Here is a 21,818-nt window from a genome sequence, read left to right on the forward strand (position 1 = left end):
CATGCCTCAAACCCAGCTCTAGTATAACCACGTATTCCGTATCACTTTTCCCTGCTGCTTTAGCCTATATTGTCCTTTGCTTTCCTGAATTTGTCGCTTTGGTGTATAATATTTTATGTAGTATCTATACATTGTCTTGTCTATTCTGTAATTGTCTCATTTGTGTCAGTCTTATGTTGTGCCCATGCGCACCACGACTGTATGTGCCTTGACAGCGATAGGAACTCTCTCTCTTTATTTTATATCCTTCGTTCTGCCAGGCTGTAGGTGCTCATCACCTAGACAGTATTCAGTAAATGCATTGTGATGTGAGAATTGGAGAAAAAGATAGGAAGGGAATAACATGACCATGCATATCTTTGTTTTAAGTCCAGCAGTAATACCCACTCTGCTGAGTCATTCTGACTTTTTAAAATTATATTGATTCAATGAACTTTTATAGAATGGGGTTATAAACATCATATCTATGTAGGACTGTATCTTCCCCTCCCACCACCTGCCCCCGAAATTATATCAGATAGGCTTTGTGTTTTCTGTTTTAGACTTCTGGAGGAGAGGGAGAGGGAGAAGAAAAGAAAGCAGGACTGGAGGGGTATAATATAAAGAGGAGACCATTGATTCTGGCCTGATGAGGAGATATCTCCGGGGGAACCCTTGTAGGCCTCGTTCCTCCATTTAATCCTGGTTTGCCTCCATGTATTTGGGACTCGCAGTGTTCTAACTAGGTAGAGTTACCATATTTCCCTAAGAAAAAAGCCAGGGAATGTTTGCAGTTGGGATTATCCCAGTTTCAGGTCATTGTTAATCTGTGTGCCTTCGCTTTGGCGTCAGTCTCCTTGTCTTTTCTGATTCCCTGTGATGAAACCTTACAGATCTGTGGTTTGATTCCCTCAGAGTCATGTTCCTCGTGTTTTCAGTAGCTAATGTGACATACTAATCAGTATTAATTAACAGACAAGGGGCTCTGGTTCCAGCTAGCTTGCATGTTAACAGGGTTCTGCAGATAATGTCTTTGCTTCTGATGTTGAATCCAGAGGGATTAACTGATGGTGGGAATATCTTAGGGAGACAGGGATGCGGCTGTTGGAGAGTTGTTTCAAGGTACACAGAGTATTCTAAGGGGACCTGAAATGGTAACACAGAGGTGGCTACTTAGTATCTCCTAATTCCCAATGTTTGTTTTTATTTTATCCTTTAAAAATATTATACATTAAAGATATTTTTTACTTTCTTGTGTTGTGCAGATTTCAAATGAAGTTTTTCTACATATCGCAGTTGGCCTACTGGTTTCATGCTTTTCCTGAACTCTACTTCCAGAAAACCAAAAAAGTAAGCTGGGATTTTGTAATTTTAAAAGTTGTCTTGTCATTTTTTCCTTTTTTTGAAGTCTTTCTGAAATTAAGTATTGCGTCATGTCTCTTACCTCCCTCTCTCCTTCTTACCTCAACTCTTCCCCCGTTGTTCTCCCTCCTTCACCTCGTTCCACAAAGGCGAAGTATCCTTAAGTATTTCTTTAAAAAAGTCTTCACTCATTGTTTTAACTTAGAGACAGATCTTTTAAATTTGACAGCTAATTGCTAGTTTTACAGTTATATTAAGGGTAATATAAAATAAATTAAAACTTAAACAAATTTTGAAATGTAATATTAGTTTCATATTATTGATATTCTTAGCAGTTTCACAAGTGAGACCAAAAGGGTTAATCAGATTATCCCACAACTGATGGTCCTGTGTGTAAGTCCCAAAGGAAAATTGAGTATTGAAAGAAGTAAACCATAGTTAAATGTTCACCAGTGACCTTTTTCCTGAAGTGGGTGGAGCATTCCCGTTTCACCGTGTGGGAAAGACGTTTGTTTGTTTGTCTTATGTGAACGAATAGGTAAACTGATGGAGCACCGCAGTATCCTCCTGTCCCGTTTTACCCTCAGTACTTCTGAAGTCAGACTTCCCTGATATCACAAAGTCAACTTGAGTTCCTTTGTTTAACTTTCTCCTCTGAGACCTGTACTCCCTTCCTATTGCCTTAAACTAAAATAAAGCTGCTGACCTGTGCTCTGGGGGATTCTCCCTTCTGTGCCACCTCCTCCCTGGCCCCCGTTTCTTCTGCTCTCTCCTTCTGCATCATTCACACCGATATTCTCTAATTTTCTAATCCCAACGCATCCTTTTTTTTTCCTGGAGTACCCTTTCCCTCTGATAAATTAATCAAGCACCTTTATTGCCTTTTTGTTGTTGTTGTTGTTTTTATTTTTTAATGGTTTTTAACATTGTGAAATTTTGGGTTGTATATTTTTGTCCATCACCATATATATGTCTCCCTTCACCCCTTATGCCCACCCCCCACCCCCATTGCCCCTGGTAACCACAATACAGTTTTCTCTGTCCATCTGTTGGTTTATATTCTGCATATGAGTGAGATCATACAGTGTTTGTCTTTCTCTTTCTGGCTTATTTCACTTAACATAATACGCTCCAGGCCCATCCATGTTGTTGCAAATGGGACGATTTTGTCTTTTTTTATGGCTGAATAGTATTCCATTGTATATATATACCACATCTTCTTGATCCAATCATCAGTCGAGGGATACTTAGGTTGCTTCCACTTCTTGCCTATAGTGAATAATGCTGCAATGAACATAGAGATTTTATTGCCATTTTTGAGGGGAGATTATTAAAAAAGCCCTATATGAGAAATGACATGTGGGTGGGCATATGGATGAAACAAGATTGGTCGTGAGTTAACAACTGTTTAAGCTGGGTTATGGGTGCATGGGGGTGCATTATACCGTCTGTTTGTTTTATATATTTACATTTTTTCACATTTAAAACATTTTTTCAACAAAACTCTCTTATTTTAAGAAACTTTCCAAAATAGAAGTGTCTAACAACCCTTCCTGTGACCTGTTTATCTCTGCCTTCTCAAAAGACACAAACGCTTACTTCTATATTTACTGCAGATAGTTAACTCATGAGTATAGGTACTTGATTTACTGATATTTCGCGTTGCTGTGTTTTTGTGTCCTGTGTATCTGTCATCATTGATGTCTGCTATGGTTAGATAATAGCACCAAATTAAAGTCCATGAACTATGGCTCAAAAGTTCTTTTTGTGTTGATTTCTTTTATAAAGTAGAATATTTTTCTAGTTAAGTTGGTTGTAAAGAGTAGGATGAAGATCCATAAAACCTTTGACTTGGAACAGTCTTAAGATAAAATTCTTCAGCTCACAATTTCCAGTAGCCCTTCCATCTTCAGTAAGCACCTAATGTGAACCATACATGTCCTAGATCTGTGCTGTCCAAAACAGGAGCCACTGACCACATTTAAATTAAAATAAAATAAAGACAAAACTCACTTTCTTGGTCACACTAGCCCTATTGCAAGTGCTCGTTAGCCACGTGTGGCTACTGTCTACCATTTTGGATAGCAGAGATGTGGAACATTTCCATCATTGCAGAAGGTTCTGCTGGGCAGCACTGCTGGGAATATCATAGTTTCTTTTTTTTTTTTGAGGTATAATTGACATACAACATTATATCAGTTTCAAGTGTACAACATAACAATTCAGTATTTTTACATACTGTGAAATGATCACAAGTGTAGTTAAGATCCGTCACCATACATAGTTACAGAACTTTTTTTTCTTCTGATGAGAACTTTTAAGATTTACTCTCTTGGGGCCGGCCCCGTGTCGTAGTGGTTAAGTGCGTGCGCTCCACTGCTCGCGGCCTGGGTTCAGACCCCGGGCGTGTACCAACGCACCGCTTGTCAGGCCATGCTGTGGTGGCGTCCCATATAAAGTAGAGGAAGATGGGCACGGATGTTAGCCCAGGGCCAGTCTTCCTCAGCAAAAAGAGGAGGATTGGCATGGATGTTAGGTCAGAGCTGATCTTCCTCACAAAAAAAAAAAGATTTACTCTCTTAGCAACTTTCAGATATGCAATACGGTGTTATTAACTGTAGTCGCCATGCTATACATTATATCCCCATGACTTATTTATTTTATAACTGAAAGTTCTACCTTTTGGCTACCCATTTCACCCACTCCCCAGCCCCTTAGTTTCTTGATTTTTTTAGTCCTATGGGTCAGATATTTAAAGCTTTCTTCATGTATTTGTGTACCCCTGGACATAATACCTCTGGGTTTCATTATTAATACATATGTCTATATCTTGTTCATTGACCATGTAAGTAAAGAGGGACATTTCAAAGTAATTGGTCATTTTAGTTCTTGAAGCTCTTTTCTTATAAATTCCTGCCAGATGGCATTTCTCCAGAAATGCAATCTAATTTTTATGGAATAATTTGCATAACTTAGAACTCACTGAAACTATTTTTAACACCTACATATGACAGTGAAAAGTAACTGTTTCAAGTAATTAACATAATCTGAAAGTAACAGCTGCATGTGTGTTAAACAGTTTCTTAAAATTTACTCTGAAAGTTATTTTTGGAAGAACTCTTTCCTGGAAGAAACTATTATAGCGATTGTTTTGAAGCAATCCTACAGAGAAATGAAAGAAAGGAACACTGTTAGCAGTTCAAGAGGTGTGTGAGTCACAAATAACTCAGTTTCTTTTAAGGAGACCATTTTAATTACACATAATATGTATGCTTCAATAGAGACAATCCTCCATTTTGCCCATGAGAAAATTCAAAATGTAATTTCTTAGCCAACCTGGATATATGAGGTTTCAGGGAAGTGGATGAAATAGCCAAATATTTTATTTCTAATATTCAGTTTAGTTTAATTATAGATATATACAATTGCATATCATATAAAGTATATTAAATTAGAAATAATGCTTTTTCCCCCATGAAAGTTATATTCATACTTTTCATATGCAACTTTCTTATTAATGTCTGTCATTCATTACTAACGCCAATTTTTGAATCATCTCGCTCAGTTTTTCCAGAGTACATCATCTTTATTTCTGTCTCACTGATTCTTCCACTAGACCTCAACAAGCATTTAGAAATGACATTGAGCTTTTTCAGGCTATATGTCTTACCCAAACATGTATTTGTGGTTCAAAATAAAATAATTGATATAGATCCCTGTAGTATGAGAGCTTTTAAAAGATTTAAATATAAGATGGCTCCATCTGTGGTTTTGGGGAAAACCTTTGCCTTAAATATATTTGGGCATATATGTGATCTTCAGTTTAAAGTAAAGTTTGTTTTTTAGTACAGTGTAGTTAAGAGAAGCATTTTCTTATAAAAGTAGGAATTTATTAAAGTACATGGCTGACCTTTTTCGTAAAAAGATATTGAAATAACCAAAAATGTCACTTGAAGTTATTTATAATTTTAGAATTTGTTTTGATTTAAGTGTACTATATTTGATTTTCCATGAAAAATGAGACTATCAGAATTTTAAGTCATTATCCCATGATTTCATCCTTATATAAACTACTTGAACATTAGCATTAAGAATATATAAGAACTTGCTTTGCTTTTCTAAAACTTGCAAAGCTTTTCTAAAATCTCATTTTCATTACATGTTTTTTCCATTCAAGTATAGAAAATGTTTGTTAATCTTAAAACAAACACTATCACTATTTTGCAAACATTTTTTACTATAACCCAAGATGAAAGCTAGATTTTATAACATAATTCAGTGTGTGTGTCTATGTGTTTGTGTCTGAAATCTGGAATAAAATTTTCATGAAACGATACAATGTACTGTACACTCTAGCATTTTCTATTCTGTTTTATACTTTGAAAGATGTTAGTGTGACCCCCTAAATTGATTTCATGATCCGCTAGTAGGTCTTGACTTACATTTTTTAAAAACATTGTTTCTAAGATAACCAAGTTGCTAGGGACTATGGACAATAAAAAGAGAAGCAAAAGTAAAATCTAGATACTTGGCTTAAAGGGTTATTGGGAGGAGAAAGAACATACAGTTAGGTGTATCCTAAATGAGAAGATAAAATTTTAACCTTCAATTTTAATGACTGTAACTGATGGTGAAAGGGACTAAAAGCCTCAGCTGGAAAATGTGAGTACTACTTTAGGTAAACAGAAGCATCCCTACTGCTATAAACATAGCAGTTTTATTATTAGAAGGACATCATTATGGTTATTAATACTGTGTCATTTAATAAATGTTTGTTGTAAAAAGAACCATAGATCTTAGCACTGAAAGGTATTTTGAGTTCGTCTGATTCAAGGAAACCCAAGGATTATTCACGTTTCACAGATGAGGTAGCTGAAGCCCAGGGAGGTGAAATGAGTTGGTGAAGCCATGTAGTTCATTGGGGTGAGCAGTTGGGGTGGGGTACGGGGGCAGAATAGCCTTCAGGTCTTCACTTCTGTGGCAGTACAGTTTCCGCTCTGCCATACTGCTCCTAAGGAACGGAAATGGTTCGGCGTGTTTTAATCTGTAACGCAATTTTCTGTTTACAGGAGGATATTCCTCGTCAGCTTGTCTACATTGGTCTTTACCTCTTTCACATTGCTGGAGCTTATCTTCTGAAGTGAGTTGGGATTTTTCTTGGGTGTGTATATGGACTGGGCAGATGTTATGCTAATCTGTCTTAATTGATAATTAATCTTTACATTTAAAATTTTTTTTTAACAGCTTGAATCATCTAGGACTTGTTCTTTTGGTGCTGCATTATTTTGTTGAATTTCTTTTCCACATTTCCCGCCTGTTTTATTTTAGTGATGAAAAGTATCAGAAAGGGTAAGTTGTTTAGCCATTCTGTTTCTTGTGAATTAAAGTTAGTGCCTGTGTTGCCAAAGACCATGCTAGTGCCAAGGTCCATGCTATGGACAGTTATGTTACTCTATAAACTTAGTAGCAGCTTTAAATAAAACGAAACTATTTAGCAATTCAGGTTGGTATTTTATTCTCTAAAATAGAGTCTTGGCTAGAGAGATATTATATTGGAATTTGTAATTTTGAAGGCTTTTTGGGTTTACTTTTGTGTTACAACTTCTCTTATCTTGTTTAATGCATGTTTTTCTTTTGGAGAGGGAATAATAGGGAGGTAATAATAGGGACAATAGTGATAGGGAAGAAGAAAACAAAATAATAGATTATATAGCCTTAAAGATAGTAAAATATTTTGATGGGAAAATTGGACTAAAAACAGAATAGGAGCAGTATGACTTGTAAAGAGTGTTAAGCCTTAAAAAAAAGTAAAAGTAGGACTCTTAAATGGGAATTAGGTATCCTGTTTACAACACAGCTTTTGTTTTGTTTTGTCCAGCATTTTTCAGAATGATTCTATATACCAGTAGTTCTGAGGGTCATTACTAGTAGTTATGTAAAAAAAGAGATCCGCTAAATAAAAAATTGAACTTTTTTTTTTTTTTTTGTGAGGAAGATCAGCCCTGAGCTAACATCCATGCCAATCCTCCTCTTTTTGCTGAGGAAGACTGGCCCTGGGCTAACATCCGTGCCCATCTTCCTCCACTTTATATGGGATGCTGCCACAGCATGGCCTGACAAGCAGTGTATCAGTGCACGCCCGAGATTTGAACCCGGGCCACCAGCAGTGGAGTGCACGCACTTAACCGCTACACCATGGGGCCGGCCCCCACACATTTCTTTATTGGACTTCCTAGAACCTTAAATATGCTATTATGTTTCTAGAAGAGTGTGATATAATACGTAGCATTTCCCAAACATTTGTCTTCAGAATCCTTTTGGCAGAACAAGAAATGCTGTTTTAATATGTGTTTACTTAATAGGAATGTGATTCCTGCTGGAATCTTTTCTTGTCTTTTCAATTTTGTGAATTTGACTTAGGACATTCTTCTTACAGGTTTTCTCTGTGGGCAGTTCTGTTTGTTTTGGGAAGACTTCTGACTCTGATTCTTTCAGTCCTCACTGTTGGCTTTGGCCTCGCAAGAGCAGAGAACCAGAAGCTGGATTTCAGTGCTGGGAACTTCAATGTGTTGGCTGTTAGGTACCGTCGATTTTAACATTTTTCTTACTTTGAACTGCTATATAGTATGTATTATCAGTTTATAATGTGAATCATCTAGAAAAATAAAGGGGTAAATATGGGGGTTAGGTAAAATATTAATGTGATTTGATCTCATACCTATTGCAGTTTCATGTGTCTAAATAGAAGTACTAAAGCATTTGTTTAATTTATGGGATTAATTATTAATGGGATAATTCTTTATTATCATAATCATGTCAACAGAGGGGAATTGGCACTAAGTTAATACTATCAAAGCAGGATAGAATACTTGATTCAATGGCATTGTTTTGATGCACTCTACTTTTTTATTTCTTAATATCCTCAGAATTGCAGTTCTGGCATCCATTTGCATTACCCAAGCGTTCATGATGTGGAAGTTCATTAATTTTCAGCTTCGGAGGTGGAGGGAACATTCTGCTTTTCAGGCACCAACTGTGAAGAAGAAACCAACAGTGACTAAAGGCAGGTCTTCTAGAAAAGGAACAGGTTTGTATTCAGTGAGCAGTGAAAAACCTGAAATAGAAAACATTAAAAAAAAAAGTAGGGTCTTATTTATAATCTTATTAAGATGTAAAAATCTCATAAAGAAAATTTACTTTTTAGCAAAATTAGAGGCAAAGTAATCTTACCCCATTCTAGAGTTTGGTGATTTCCTAGGGTCAGTCATTTCTCCCAAAACCTGTTCACTGTATTTCTCTCACAAGTTTTCCACGCTTGGTTACCCTGAGCCACTACCTGCCAATGTATGTGGGCAGCATTAGTGAATAACTAAGCTGGAGAGTGATGGTCTGTGCTTTCAAGCATCTTATTCATATTTAAAAACCTAAACCTCTCTACAGCCCCTTCCCAGCTGCCGTTCAGTCCTGAGCTTTTTTCATGACTTCTGATTGTGCCATCCTTCATCTTTGAACTCTCGTCTAACCTCCTTTCTCCTTCTGGCTCTGGATTGAAAGTGCATTGACGTTGCAGTAATGTTTTTTCCGCATATTAAACTTCATTTTATTTTATATGGCTAGCTACTTGTTCCAGCCCCATATATTGGAAAGACACGGCAATAATTTTTTCAATTTCTGTTTAGTGTTAAACTTGGAACTGTAGCACAAGGGGTTCCAGTTTTAAAAATATGTCAGCTCTGGTTTGCTCCTTGTAATTCTTCCTGTCTGGTAGTTCATGTCCTCTAGCCCTGTCCTTATTCAGGCTTGTCTCAGCAGTTCTTGCATTTCATATACATTTTAGTACATCTTGGTCAATTTCCACACACAAAAAGAAAATTTGGTTGAAGTAATGTTGAATCTATAGTTCAGTTCAGGGAGGATTGAGTATTTCAACCCATGAACATGATAGATACCTTTATTTATCTAGATTATCTTTAATTTCTCTCAGTAATATTTTAATAACCAGTTTATTAGGATATAATTCACATATAAAGTTCACCCTTTAAAGTGTACATTTCAGTGGTTTTTAAGTGTGTTCAGAAAGTGGTGTGAACCATTATCTAATTCCAGAACATTTTTGTTACCTGAAAAAGAAACCCCATGCCCATTAGCAGTCATTTCCCCTCCCCCCTTGCCCCTGCCCCTGGGCAACCATGTATCTGTTTTCTGTCCGTATGGATTGGCCTTTCCTGGACATTTCATATCAATGAAATCATACAGTATGATCATGTTTTGCAAATGGTTCGTTTCACTTAGCATGTTTTTAAGGTTTGTACATGTTGTAGCATGTACTGATACTTCATTCCTTTTAATGACCAAATAATATTCCATTATATGGATATATAGGCACCTCAAACATATTGCAGGATCAGTTCCAGGCCACTGCAGTAAAGCAAATAGCACAATAAAGCGAGTCTCTTGAATTTTGTGATTTCCCAGTGCGTATAAAAGTTGTGTTTATACTATACTGTGGTCTATTAAGTGTGCAATAATAGCATTGTTTCTAAAAAAAACAACATACATACCTTAATTAAGAAATACTTTGTTGTTAAAGAATGCTAAGCATCATCTGAGCCTTCACTGAATTGTAGTGTTTTTGCTGCTGGAGGGTCTTGCCTCGATGTTGACGGCTGCTGACCAATCAGGGTGGTGGTTGCAGAAGGTCGCGGCAGCTGTGGGAATTTCTTAAAATAAGACAAGAGTGAAGTTTGCCGCATGGATTGACTCTTCCTTTCACGAACGATTTCTCTGTAGCACATGATGCTGTTTAATAACACTTTACCCACAGTAGAACTTCTTGCAAAATTGAAATCAGTCCTCTCAAACCCTACTGCTGCTTTATCAACTAAGCTCATGTAATATTCTACATTTTTTGTTGTCATTTCCACAGTCTTCACAGCGTCTTCACCAGGAGTAGGTTCCATCTCAAGAAACACTTTCTTTGCTCATCCATAAGAAGCAACGCCTCATCTGTTAAAGTTTGATCATGAGATCTCCACCGTTCAGTCACATCTCAGGCTCCTCTTCCAGTTCTAGTTGTCTTGCAGTTTCCACCACATCTGCAATTACTTCCTTCACTCAAGTCTTGAACCCCTCGGAGTCCTCCATGAGGGTTGTAATCAACTTCTTCCAAACTCCTGTTCATGTTGATCATTTTGACCTCTTCCCATGAATTATAAATGTTCTTAATAGCATCTAGAATGGTGAATCCTTTCCAGAAGGTTTTCAATTTACTTTGCCCAGATCCATCAGAGGAATCATTATCTATGGCAGCTATAGCCTAATGAAATACATTTCTTAAATAATAAGATGTGAAAGTCGAAATGGTTCCTTGATCCATGGGCTCCAAAATGGATATTGTGTTAGCAGACGTGAAAACAACATTAATCTTGTACATCTCCATCAGAGCTCCAGGTGCATTGTCAATGAGCAGTAATTTTGAAAGGCATCTTTTTTTCTGAGCAGTAGTTCTCAACAGTGGCCTTAAAATATTCAGTAAACCGTGTTGTAAACAGATGTGCTGTCATCCAGGCTTTGTTCCATTTATAAAGCACAGGCAGAGTAGATTTAGCATAATTCTTAAGGGCCTTAGGATTTTCAGAATGGTAAATGAGCACTGGCTTCAACTTAAAGTCACCAGCTGCTAGTGCATTCACTTCTCTCTAAGCTATGAAAGTCCTAGATGGCATCTTCTTCCAATAGAAGGCTGTTTCATCTACAGTGAAAATCTGTTGTTTAGTGTAGCACCTTCATGAATGATCTCAGCTAGACTGTCTGGATAACTAGCTGCAGCTTCTACATCAGCCCTTGCTGCTTCACCTCGCACTTTGATGTTATGGAGACGGTTTCTTTCCTTAGACCTCCTGAACCAATCTCTGCTGGCTTCAGACTTTTCTTTGCAGCTTCATCACCTCTCTCAGCCTTCACAGAGTTGAAGACAGTTAGAGCCTTGCTCTGGATTAGTCTTTGGATTAAGGGAATGTTGTGGCTGGTTTGATCTTCTGTCCAAACCACTAAAAGTTTCTGCATATCAGCAATAAGGCTGTTGCACTTTCTTATCATTCGTGTGTTCACTGAGTAGTACTTTTTAATTTCTTTCAGGAACTTTTCCTTTGCATTCACAGCTTGACTGTTTGGCACAAGAAGCTAGTTTTTGGCCTATCTAGGCTTTCAACGTGCCTTCCTCACTAAGCTTAATCATTTCTAGCTTTTGATTTCAAGTGGGAGACGTGCAACTCTTCCTTTCACTTGAACATTTAGAGGCCATTGTAGAGTTATTAATTGTCCTAATGTCAATACTGTTATGTCTCAGGGAGTAGGGAGGCCTGAGGAGTGGGAGAGAGATGAGGAAATGACTGGTTAGTGGGGCAGTCAGAACACACAACATTTATCGATTAAGTTCATTGTTGTATATGTGCGTGGTTTGTGGCACCCCAAAACAATTACAATAATAACATCAAAGATCACAGATCACCATAACAAATATAATAATAATGAAGACGTTTGAAATATTATGAGAATTACCAACATGTGACACTGAGAGACAAAGTAAGCAAATGCTGTTGGAAAAATGGCACCGATAGAGTTGATCAATGCAGGGTTGCCACAGACCTTCAATTTGTTAAAAAAAAAAAAAAACAAAAGTGCAATATCTGCTAAATGCAATAAACAAGGAATGCCTGTACCATATTTCGTTTATCCGTATATTAGTTGATGGGCATTCACATTGTTTCCACTTTTTGGCTATTTTGAATAATGCTGTAAACATTCATATACAAGTTTTTGTTTGAACACCTGTTTTTTGCTCTCAAGAGGATATACACCTAGGAGTGGAATTGCTGAGTAATATGGTAACTGTATATTTAACACTTGGGGGGAACTGCTAAACTGTTTTTAAAGTCGCTGCACCACTTTTACAGTCATTGTTTGCATATTGGTATCCAGTTATCCCTGCACCATTTGTTGAAAAAACTAATCTTTCTCTTTTGAGTTATCTTGATATTCTTGTTGAAAATCACTTGATCATAAAAGTAATAATTTATTTTTGGACTCGCAATTCTGTTCTTTTAATCTCTATGTCTATTCTTAGGCCAGTACCACACTGTCTTGATTACTAAGTAGTAAGTTTTGAAATCAGGAAATGTGGAGTCCTCCAGTTTTGTTCTTTATCATGTTTTGGTTATTCTTGGTCTCTTGCATTTTCATATGAGTTTTAGGATCAGTTTGTGAATTTCTGCAAAAAGCCAGCTGGGCTTTTGATATGGATTACCTCGCATCTGTGGATTGCCTTGGGAAGTATAAATGTGCATGTCTTTCCCTTTATTTGGGTCTTCTTTAATTTCTTTCAATTAAATTTTGTACTTATCAGTGTATAAGTCTTAACACTTCTGTTAAATTTATTCCTAAGTATTTTATTCTTTTTGATGCTATTGTAAATAGAATTGTCTTCTTAATTTCATCTTTGGATTGTTCATTGCCAGTGTATGGAAGTACAATTGATTTTTGCATATTGATCTAGCAACACTGCAACGTTGCTAAACTTACTAGGTTTTTAAAATTTTATTATTTAATAGTGGTTTCCTTTTTGTGGATTCCTTTGCGTTTTCGGTATACAGCACCATGTCATCTGCAAATATAGGTAGTTTTACTTCTTCCTGTCCAATCTGGATTCCTTTTATTTCATTTTCTGCCACATGGCTCTGGCTAGAACCTCCAGAATGATGTTGAATAGAAGTGGCAAGAGCAGACGTCTTGTGTTGTTCCTGATCTTAGCGTGAAAGCTTCTAGTCTTTCACCATTAAGTATGATGTTAGCTGTGGGTTTTTCCTAAATGACCTTGGTCAGGTTGAGGAAGTTCCCTTCTATTCCTAGTTTGTTTGTATTTTTATAATGAAAGGATGAAAGATTTTGTCACTTGCTTTTTCTGTATCTACTCAGATCCTCAAATGGTTTTTGTCCTTTATTCTGTTGATATCCTTGATTATATTAATTGATTGTTGAATGTTAAGCCAATAATGCATTCCTGGTATAAATCTCACTTGGCCATGGTATATGATTCTCTTTAGATGTTGCTTGATTTGGTTTGCTAGTATTTTGTTGAGGATTTTTACATCTATATTTATAAGGGATATCAATGTGTATTTTTTGGTAATGTATTGATTTTCAAATGTAAAACCAATCTTGCTTTCATGGCATAAACCCAAGTTGATGATGATAATACCTTGCTTTTGCTGGATTGGTTTTTTCAATGGTTTGTTAGGATTTTTGCATTTGTGTTCATGTAAAATATTGGCCTGTAATTAGCCTTTTTTGTAATATCCTTGTCAGATTTTCGTATCAGGATTATGCTGGCTTTATAAAAAGTGTTGGGCAGTTTTGTCTTTTGTGTAATATCAGCATTATTTTTTATTTAAATGTTTGGAAGAATTCACCAGTGAAGCCATCTAACCTAGAGTCTTCTTTATGGGAAGGTTTTTAACTACAGATTCACATTCTTTAATAGATGATAGGATTATTCAGATTTTCCATTTCTTATTGTGTCTCTTTTGGTTAAGTTGTGTTTTTCAAGGAATTTGTCAATTTCATCTAAATTTGCAGATGTATTGATATAAAATTATTCATGATATCCTCTTGTCATCTTATTAATGCCTGTAGAAGAGCAGTTATTTCCATTTTTCATTTCCTATGTTAGTAATGTATGCCTTTCTCTTTTTTCTTTCACCAGCCAAAGACCAACATTTGCCTTTTTTTTGCTGATTGTCTCAGTCGTATCGTTGGTTTCTGTTCCTATTACGCTTTCTTTGGGTTTATTTGCTGTTTTCTTATTTGTGGTTTACCTTCTTGAGATGGATCTTTAGATCCTTGATTTTTCATCCCATCTTGTGAATTACTTGCAATTTAAGGGCAAACTTTCCCTTTCAGCACTGTTTTAGCTGTATTTCACAATTTTGATATGTCTTTCATTATCATTCAGTTCAAAATATTTTATAATTCCACTTATGACTTCTTCTTTGACCTATGGATTATTTATAAGCGTATTGTTTAATTTACAACTACTTGGGCGTTTTCGAGTTTTCTTTTTGTTATTGATTTCTAGCTTACTTCCATTGTGGTTAAAGAACATACTCTGGATGATTTCAGTTCTTTGGAATTTGTTGGGACTTTTCATATGGCTCAGCCGGTGTTCACTTTTGGTAAATGCTTGTTTGGACTTCAAAAGGAGGTGTATCTGCATTTGCTGGGTATTATGTTCTATAGACGTCAGGTCAAATTTGTTATGTTGTTCAATCTTTTGTATCTTCACTGATTTGGTAGAAGAAGTTCTGCTTGTTCAGTCAGTTATTATAAGAGGTATTGACCATTTCTCCTTAAAGCTTGTAAGTTTTTGTTTTAAATATTTTGAAGATGTATTATAAGTACATTAAAATTTAGGGTTGTTATAAATTCTTGTTGAATTTGTCCTTTTTTATTATCAAATGTCTATTTTTATCTCTAGTTTATCTGAATTTACTATACCTACACCAACTTTCTTTTGATAAAATATTATCATGGTATATCTTTTCCTGTTTTTCTACTTTAAGCCTTTCTTTGTCGTTAAATATAAATTGTCTCTTGTAAGTAGCATATAATTGGATTTCATTTTTTTCATCCAGTCTGGTAATTATTTTCTCTGATTTTTGGCAGTTATACTGTGATATGCCTGGTTATGATTTTCTTTGTATTTATCCTAATCTGTGTTATGTAGAGCTTGCTGAATCTTAGCTTGGTTTCTTTTATCATTTTTGGAAAGTTCTTGAACATCATTTCTTCAAATATTGCCTCTTCTCCATTCTCTTTCTCCTGTCCTTCTGGGACTCCAGTAAGTGTGTTAAACCCTTTTTCCCTGGCGCTTATATCTTTTCACGCTTCTGCATTTTCCATCCTTTTTTTCCTCTGAGTTTCAGTTTGAGTATTTTTTTTAGTTCACTAATCTCTTCTGTTGTGCCTGATCTGCTATTAAACTCATTTATTAAATTTAAATTTTAAGTTACTGTATTTTCCTATTCTGGGGTTAAAGATTTCAGTTCTCTGGTCAAGTTCTCCATCTTTTCATTTATTTTTATTAATCATTGTTCTTTTAATGTCCCTGTCTGATAACTCCAGATCTGGATCACCTGAGGATCTATTTATGATATTTTTTTCTGTTAGTTTTTAGTCATTTGGTCTTGTTTTCTGGTATGCCTGGTAATTTTTAATCGAATATTAGAAGTTTTGTGTAAAAATGTGCAGAGGTTCTGGAATGAATATGGGTAGATCATTCTATCTCGTCGAAGCCAATCTATTTCCAATTTGCCCTCATTCCTAGGACATTGACCATTTATAAGGGTTTTCTTCCCTGAGGGGCCCAGGATTCAAATTTTAACTCTCTGTCATTGTGAGACTTACCAATTCTCTGTGTAGCTTTGTACTTTCTTAGGAGTTGCTTTCTGTTTGATTTCTCTGACTCTTGCTTGGTGCGTGCACGTTTGGCAAATACCTTGAGGGAGAAATACATAAAGCTGCCTTGGTTTTTTTCCAGTGCCTTCAGCCATTTTTGTATTGAACTTTTGTGGATATTTTTGGAGGGAGGGTTAGTCTGACATACTTATTCCATCATAGCTTGAAGAAGAAGGCAGCCATGATACATTCTTAAACATGAGTTGTCATCCCAACCACCAACTTTTTAATATGTTGTAAAGAAACATATCCCCTAGAACTTCATTTGTCTGCTGTCAAATGTGAAAAAGTTCTTTATTTCTACTGAAGTACTGCTCTTAAGACTACTATTTTAAAATTCTTATAATTGTTTTTTAGAATTTTCTATTTATCACTTTTTTTCTGCTTTCCATAATACTTTCCTTTTTTTATTATTTAATTTTTTATTGAGATATAATTCACATATTGTAGTTACTTTTAATTTGCTACTTTCAGTTCATTGTGTTTAACATGTCATGAGGTTTTATGATTGGTTAAATAATGATAAAGATTAATTACTAGTAAATAAGTTTCACCTAAGGGCATAAGAGTATATATTGGATTTTAAAGTTTCTTTTCTGAAGGCACCTTTATGTATCAAGATGATATTGTTTATTTTTAAAAGAGAGTAATACTGATACTTTTCTCTTTTCAGAAAACGGTGTAAATGGAACAGTAACTTCAAATGGAGCTGACTCTCCCCGTAATAGAAAAGAGAAATCTTCATAATGAGTTATAATCTAATTGATTAATGTCCCCAAAGAAATCTGCTTTTTACTATCAGCACTAGAGATTTTTTTCCTGTTCTTGAAAATACAGTCTGTGCTCTCTGATTCTTGCTATTGTACTGTTTCATGCATTTTTTTAAAGGGCATTTGAGGGGAGGATGGTTACTATGAGTGAAAAAATACTTTAGCTTAGACTAAGCTACCTGCCTTCAGAATAGTTTAGGGACCACCACCTTATTTTATTTTGTTTTTTATCTTTGAACATTTTTCTAATGATTTAGAGAGAGAACTATTTACAAAAATTCTACATATCAGTGATACAATTTCTTGCTCTCACCAATTTTTTATATTAGCAAGATGGCCTATTCCAGCAAGGTCATATTTTTTTAAGTTATCTTTCAGGGTAAAATAGAAATCCTATAAAGTTGAAAGTCAAACTTTAATATGTTTTCAGTGTTCTCTAATTTTTAGGAATTTTTGTAGCCTTTACACCTGGGAAAAAAGATTTGTAACTTCACCAGAATAATTGTGTGCTTTATTTTATAGGTAGTGGTTGTTAATGTTACAAAAAACCATTTTTTAAAAAAGAAAACATACTATTGGTTACGACGTGGAGATGTATTGCCATATATATTGAATCAAAATATATTAACATAAAAGTACTTGTGAAGTAAAATCTTTCTTGTGCATTTTCAACACTTGTAAACTGGAAATCAGAAAATTAAATATTTACTATAAAGAAGAAAATCAACTATAGCCCTTTTTGATATGTTTATTCATAATGATTCTTAATGGGGCTTGTCGTAAGTTCGATATGCACAGCATCTTAGAAAAACATTGTTTAACCTGCACACCCTTTAAAAATAATGCCTACTTGATTTATATCTAAAAAAAATGTCAGGTAATTTTTGGAAAACATTTAATGCACTAACCTTAAATTGAAAATTCAGGTGGATAAATAGTCTTACAACAGACAGTGCTTTATGTTATAACTATAGCTTTGGGCCCATCTTTAATTGAGAAGCATTTATCTGTATAAAACATATTTTTGGATAAATATATATATATATATTTGTATCTCTACAGAAAGGCTCTAAAAAACATTTGAGTAAAATACTTGCTTCCCTTTTCTATAATTATCCTTTAAAATCCCCACAGCTATATTTGGTTTTTTGTTGTCTTTACAGTACTATATTGCTCCTTTTGGTGTTCACATCTTGTTCCCAATTTCCTACTTTTGTCACCAGCTAATGTTTGTGCTATTTTTAGTATAAAAGTTGCAGACCTGTTTGGTCTGCAGTTTAGTAAGTTGCCATGCTGCTCGGAGGTTGTGCTTTCTGTTGCCAGCTGTTGACCTTCTTCCTGGAGAAAGTAGCTCTCTGTAGCATCATGGAGTTTCAGTGGAACCAAATTTTTGCCATTAAAAACTGGTATTATATTGAGCTATATGTTAAAAAGTCAATCAAAATAAAAATTTTTACTTTCACAAGCTGTATGCTGGACGTTTTGTTCATCGTTAGCAAGTTTTTATGCTCTTTTAGTAAATAATCTCATTAAAATGTACCGTGTTTAAAGAATACACTTTTGACGGACATTTACAATAGCCTTTCCTAAAAAGTATGTTCTGCCAAAAAAAAGATGATTAGTCTCGTATGTTATATATGAGGGCTCCAGGGGAAAAAATGGTTCATAACCAAATAAATTCAGGGACTGTTGGGTTAAACGAACCTAAAGGTGTTTCTTTGCTGCAGGACTGTTGGGTCCTTTATATGCAAATATGCTTCCTAATGCACCAAGAATGTTGGCAATGGGGATACAATATGCAGTGTTTCCCAACTCATTTAACTGTGGAAACTTCTTTCTATGAACTTACTTACAGCACTTTTGTTCTATAGCATACACTATGGGTTTAGGGGAAAAAAAGCCCTTGGTATGTAGTTAAAACTTTATAAGACACACATACATACACAAGTGTAATTGTATTATAAGCCCTAGACTCCATCATCCCAAATGCTCTGAGGAAAGTGTTTACTGGCCTCCAGATCCTGCAAAGGCTGTCACTGTCACCTGGCCTCAGATCAGACTTTGAAGCCTGATGGGAACCATCACAGTAGGAATGTGAACCAGGACAGCTGTCTTCAATGAGTGACAGTTGCTTTGCCATTCTGGGGTTTAGTCTTTCCCCCTGTAAAATGCCTTCTTACCTCTAGAATATGGTTGTGCGTGGTCCAGGTGGACTGTTCTGGAATAAAAGTATTAACTACATTTTTCTAGAATTAAGTACAGTAGTCTCCCTTTATCTGTGATTTCATTTTCCATGGTCTCAGTTACCCGTGGTCAACCACGGTCTGAAAATACTAAATTGAAAGTTCCAGAAATAACCAATTCATAAGTTGTAAATTACACACCATTCTCAGCAAGATGAAATCTCGAGCCATCCCTCTGTCCTGCCTGGGATGTGAATTATCCCTTTGTCCAGCGCATTGACACTGTACGCTAACTGCCCGTTAGCCCATTATTTAGGAGAAAACATAGTACATACAGAATTTGGTACTATCCGTGGTTTCAGGCTTCCACTGGGGGTCTTGGAATGTATCCTCCAAGGATTAGGGGCACTACTGTAATCCTGCCCAGTCCTTTAAGATCAGAACTAATCCTGGAGCAAAGCTTGTGTAAATGAGGAAACAAGAGAAAGTATTTGTTGCACGGATTTTGTTAGCAATAGCCAATGACACCCTGTACCTCCAAGGTGTTGCCAGATGTTTTCACTGAAAACTAGTTTTGCTGCCTGTCTATATATGGACAACAATAAAAATTGTTTTTAAGAAATAACAATGATATTGATCACCTGTTCACATTTTTAAAAGAGTGTCTTCAAAAGTAACCCTGGGGAAAGTTCTCGGGTAATGCTTAAGCAGATGTTTTCCCCAAAGACCACCCTAAGTGTGATAGGTGATTCAGTTAAGAAGAATCATCTACTATAAAACTTCAGCACAAAACCGGTTTGGGAATTTCAAAGTAGACATAGCAAGTGTTAGGGGGCAGAATTAGAGACTAGTAAGCCAGGGTCTGCAGAAAGTGAACAGGCCTGGACTGAGTGGGTGTTTCAGGAGCCCTGGGTATCAGCCCAATCCACTGGGATGAAATGAGAGGTGAGATGACAAGCTCATAGGAATAGGCCTTTGTTAATCTGCTTACTGAGCACTTTTAAAAGCTATTAGCCATTTACAGAAGACCACACACCCCCATGGCTCAGCTCTGTCTTGTGAAGACAGCAGACAGCCCAGTATTTACAAGACAAACCAGTCCTGTGTTTACCTAAGCATGATTTGCTTTACAAAAAGCTGCACTAGCTGTCTGTGTGCCGCACGTTGACTAGCTTCATCCAAGACCGTTCGGAAAAAGGCCAAGGCAATTTGTCTAGCTTAACTATTTTTAGTGAAAAGATTACTAATGTATTTGCTTAAGGTTGAAATCAAATATTTTGGGTGTCCTGAAAACAAGCAAATCAGAAAAAAGTTGTAAGAGGCTTAGATCCATCACACAGTCTTAATTCATGACTGTTAGTAATTTAACTTGGACCTTAACAACTTAAATTGGCCAAGGAAAAAAATCTCTTCTATTTTGACGATCCAAACTTCAACCAATTCAAGTGATAAATGACCTTGTTGACTTCCGTTAATATTAATAGGTACACAGTGGTAAGACTAGCGGACGGGAGTTCAAATCTTCACTCCTCCACTAATCAGCTGTGTGTGATGTACTGTCTGTGCCTCAGTTTCCTCAGATGAGTAATAGCACCCACCCCACAAGGCAGTTCTGGGAACTGAGATCATGCACATAAATTGTGCACAGCTCCATGTCTGATGCTTACAAAATATGAGTGGTTAGCTCGTAGGGTTGTGACAGCACAGGGAATGGCTAATAGGTATTAAGTGTTTAGTTGTTACTACTTTTAGTTTTCTTACTACTGTAAGACTCCGCTATACAAGGTTGTCGGGCGCTCGTGCTCTCCAGTGTCCCATGGTGGCTATGCTTGTGCAGGAGGGCCAATAAAATTGCGTGAGATGTTCAAGCGGATATTATAGCCATTTAATCATTGGAGGACTTTGCAGACGGGCTTACCCAGCACAAAAGTGCGTAAATGAAACATCCGAGTCTGTACCGAATCATTTACACTTACGTGACATGATAATTACAAAAGCAAATAGCATGTTTAGTTTCTAAAGAATGATTTTTTTTAAATCAGATACCTATGGTTTATGAAACCATAGTTCCCTTTAGATGGTGCTTACAACTTCTAGAGAATTTTTAGCTGCTTAGACTTGCCTTACCTTCTAATGGGAAGAATCAAACTCCATCAGGTACATGCGAATATTTGCCTGGGACAGGAAAACGGGTATTACAAGATAATATTTATCAAGAAATTTGAACGGATCTCATAAAATCTCTTAGCGATGACAATTCTGCAAGCGGCCTGGAAGGCGTGGATCTGACAGTGTGTGCAGGATATGTACCTAAGTGTGGATAATGCACGAAAAAGGATAAAATCTGAAGACAAAGGTTGTTACTCTGTTTTATACTTGCTGATTGACTTTTCAAGTAATCCTTTTTTTCCTCTGTCAAATATGAGAAATTATAATAAAGTTCCTTATGAGAACAATTAGAGATTAATTTTTCAAAAATATGATTTTACCAAACTAAGGTTGCTAGTGATCTCCTGACCTATTTAGAGTGCTCCTTTTGTATTTCTTGCTGATTTCGTTCACAACAAACAAAACAGTAAGACACAGGTTATTTGTAACTTAGGTCAGCAGGGGAAAATGTCTATACTGTGTATATTAAGAATATGAAAAATGAAAAATCAAGTATGATATCTAAAAAATGAATTCAGTTTGGTGGAATTAAGGCCTAGAAAACTACCAGGAATATGTTAGAAGATTGGTGATTTCCCTAAATCCTAATGCACATAGGAAGCTTTGAAAAATTCAAAAGAAAATATGCGAGGCTCGGTTCAAATTTATCTTCAAAGAGAACTTCCATAACAGCACAATCCTCAGTCATTCTCAGTGAATAGAAAGCCCGGTTCAAACCGAAACGACACTTCTCAGTTGACGTGATGGTGTGGTGGGGTCCACTCTGTCTCAATGCAGAAATGGGAATGGGGAGGGCCGGCCCCGTGGCTTAGCGGTTAAGTGCTCGCGCTCTGCTGCTGGCGGC

General features: G+C 36.1%; 1 protein-coding gene across 1 annotated transcript in view; it reads left to right on the forward strand.

Annotated features, from left to right (window-relative positions):
• The window catches only part of TRAM1 (translocation associated membrane protein 1), a 30,373-nt gene extending 12,286 nt beyond the window's left edge, over positions 1 to 18,087 (forward strand). Inside the window, exons 6-11 of the mRNA XM_004436267.3 lie at positions 1,245 to 1,329; positions 6,411 to 6,481; positions 6,586 to 6,690; positions 7,778 to 7,921; positions 8,268 to 8,428; positions 16,526 to 18,087. Coding sequence (XP_004436324.1) covers positions 1,245 to 1,329; positions 6,411 to 6,481; positions 6,586 to 6,690; positions 7,778 to 7,921; positions 8,268 to 8,428; positions 16,526 to 16,599 — 640 coding nt within the window. The 3' untranslated portion in view covers positions 16,600 to 18,087. The remainder of the gene's footprint in view (positions 1 to 1,244; positions 1,330 to 6,410; positions 6,482 to 6,585; positions 6,691 to 7,777; positions 7,922 to 8,267; positions 8,429 to 16,525) is intronic.
• Positions 18,088 to 21,818: the final 3,731 nt, after the last annotated feature.

The sequence above is a fragment of the Ceratotherium simum genome, chromosome 31 (assembly GCF_057802395.1).
Source record: "Ceratotherium simum simum isolate JZ-2026a chromosome 31, ASM5780239v1, whole genome shotgun sequence".
Classification (NCBI taxonomy): domain Eukaryota; kingdom Metazoa; phylum Chordata; class Mammalia; order Perissodactyla; family Rhinocerotidae; genus Ceratotherium; species Ceratotherium simum.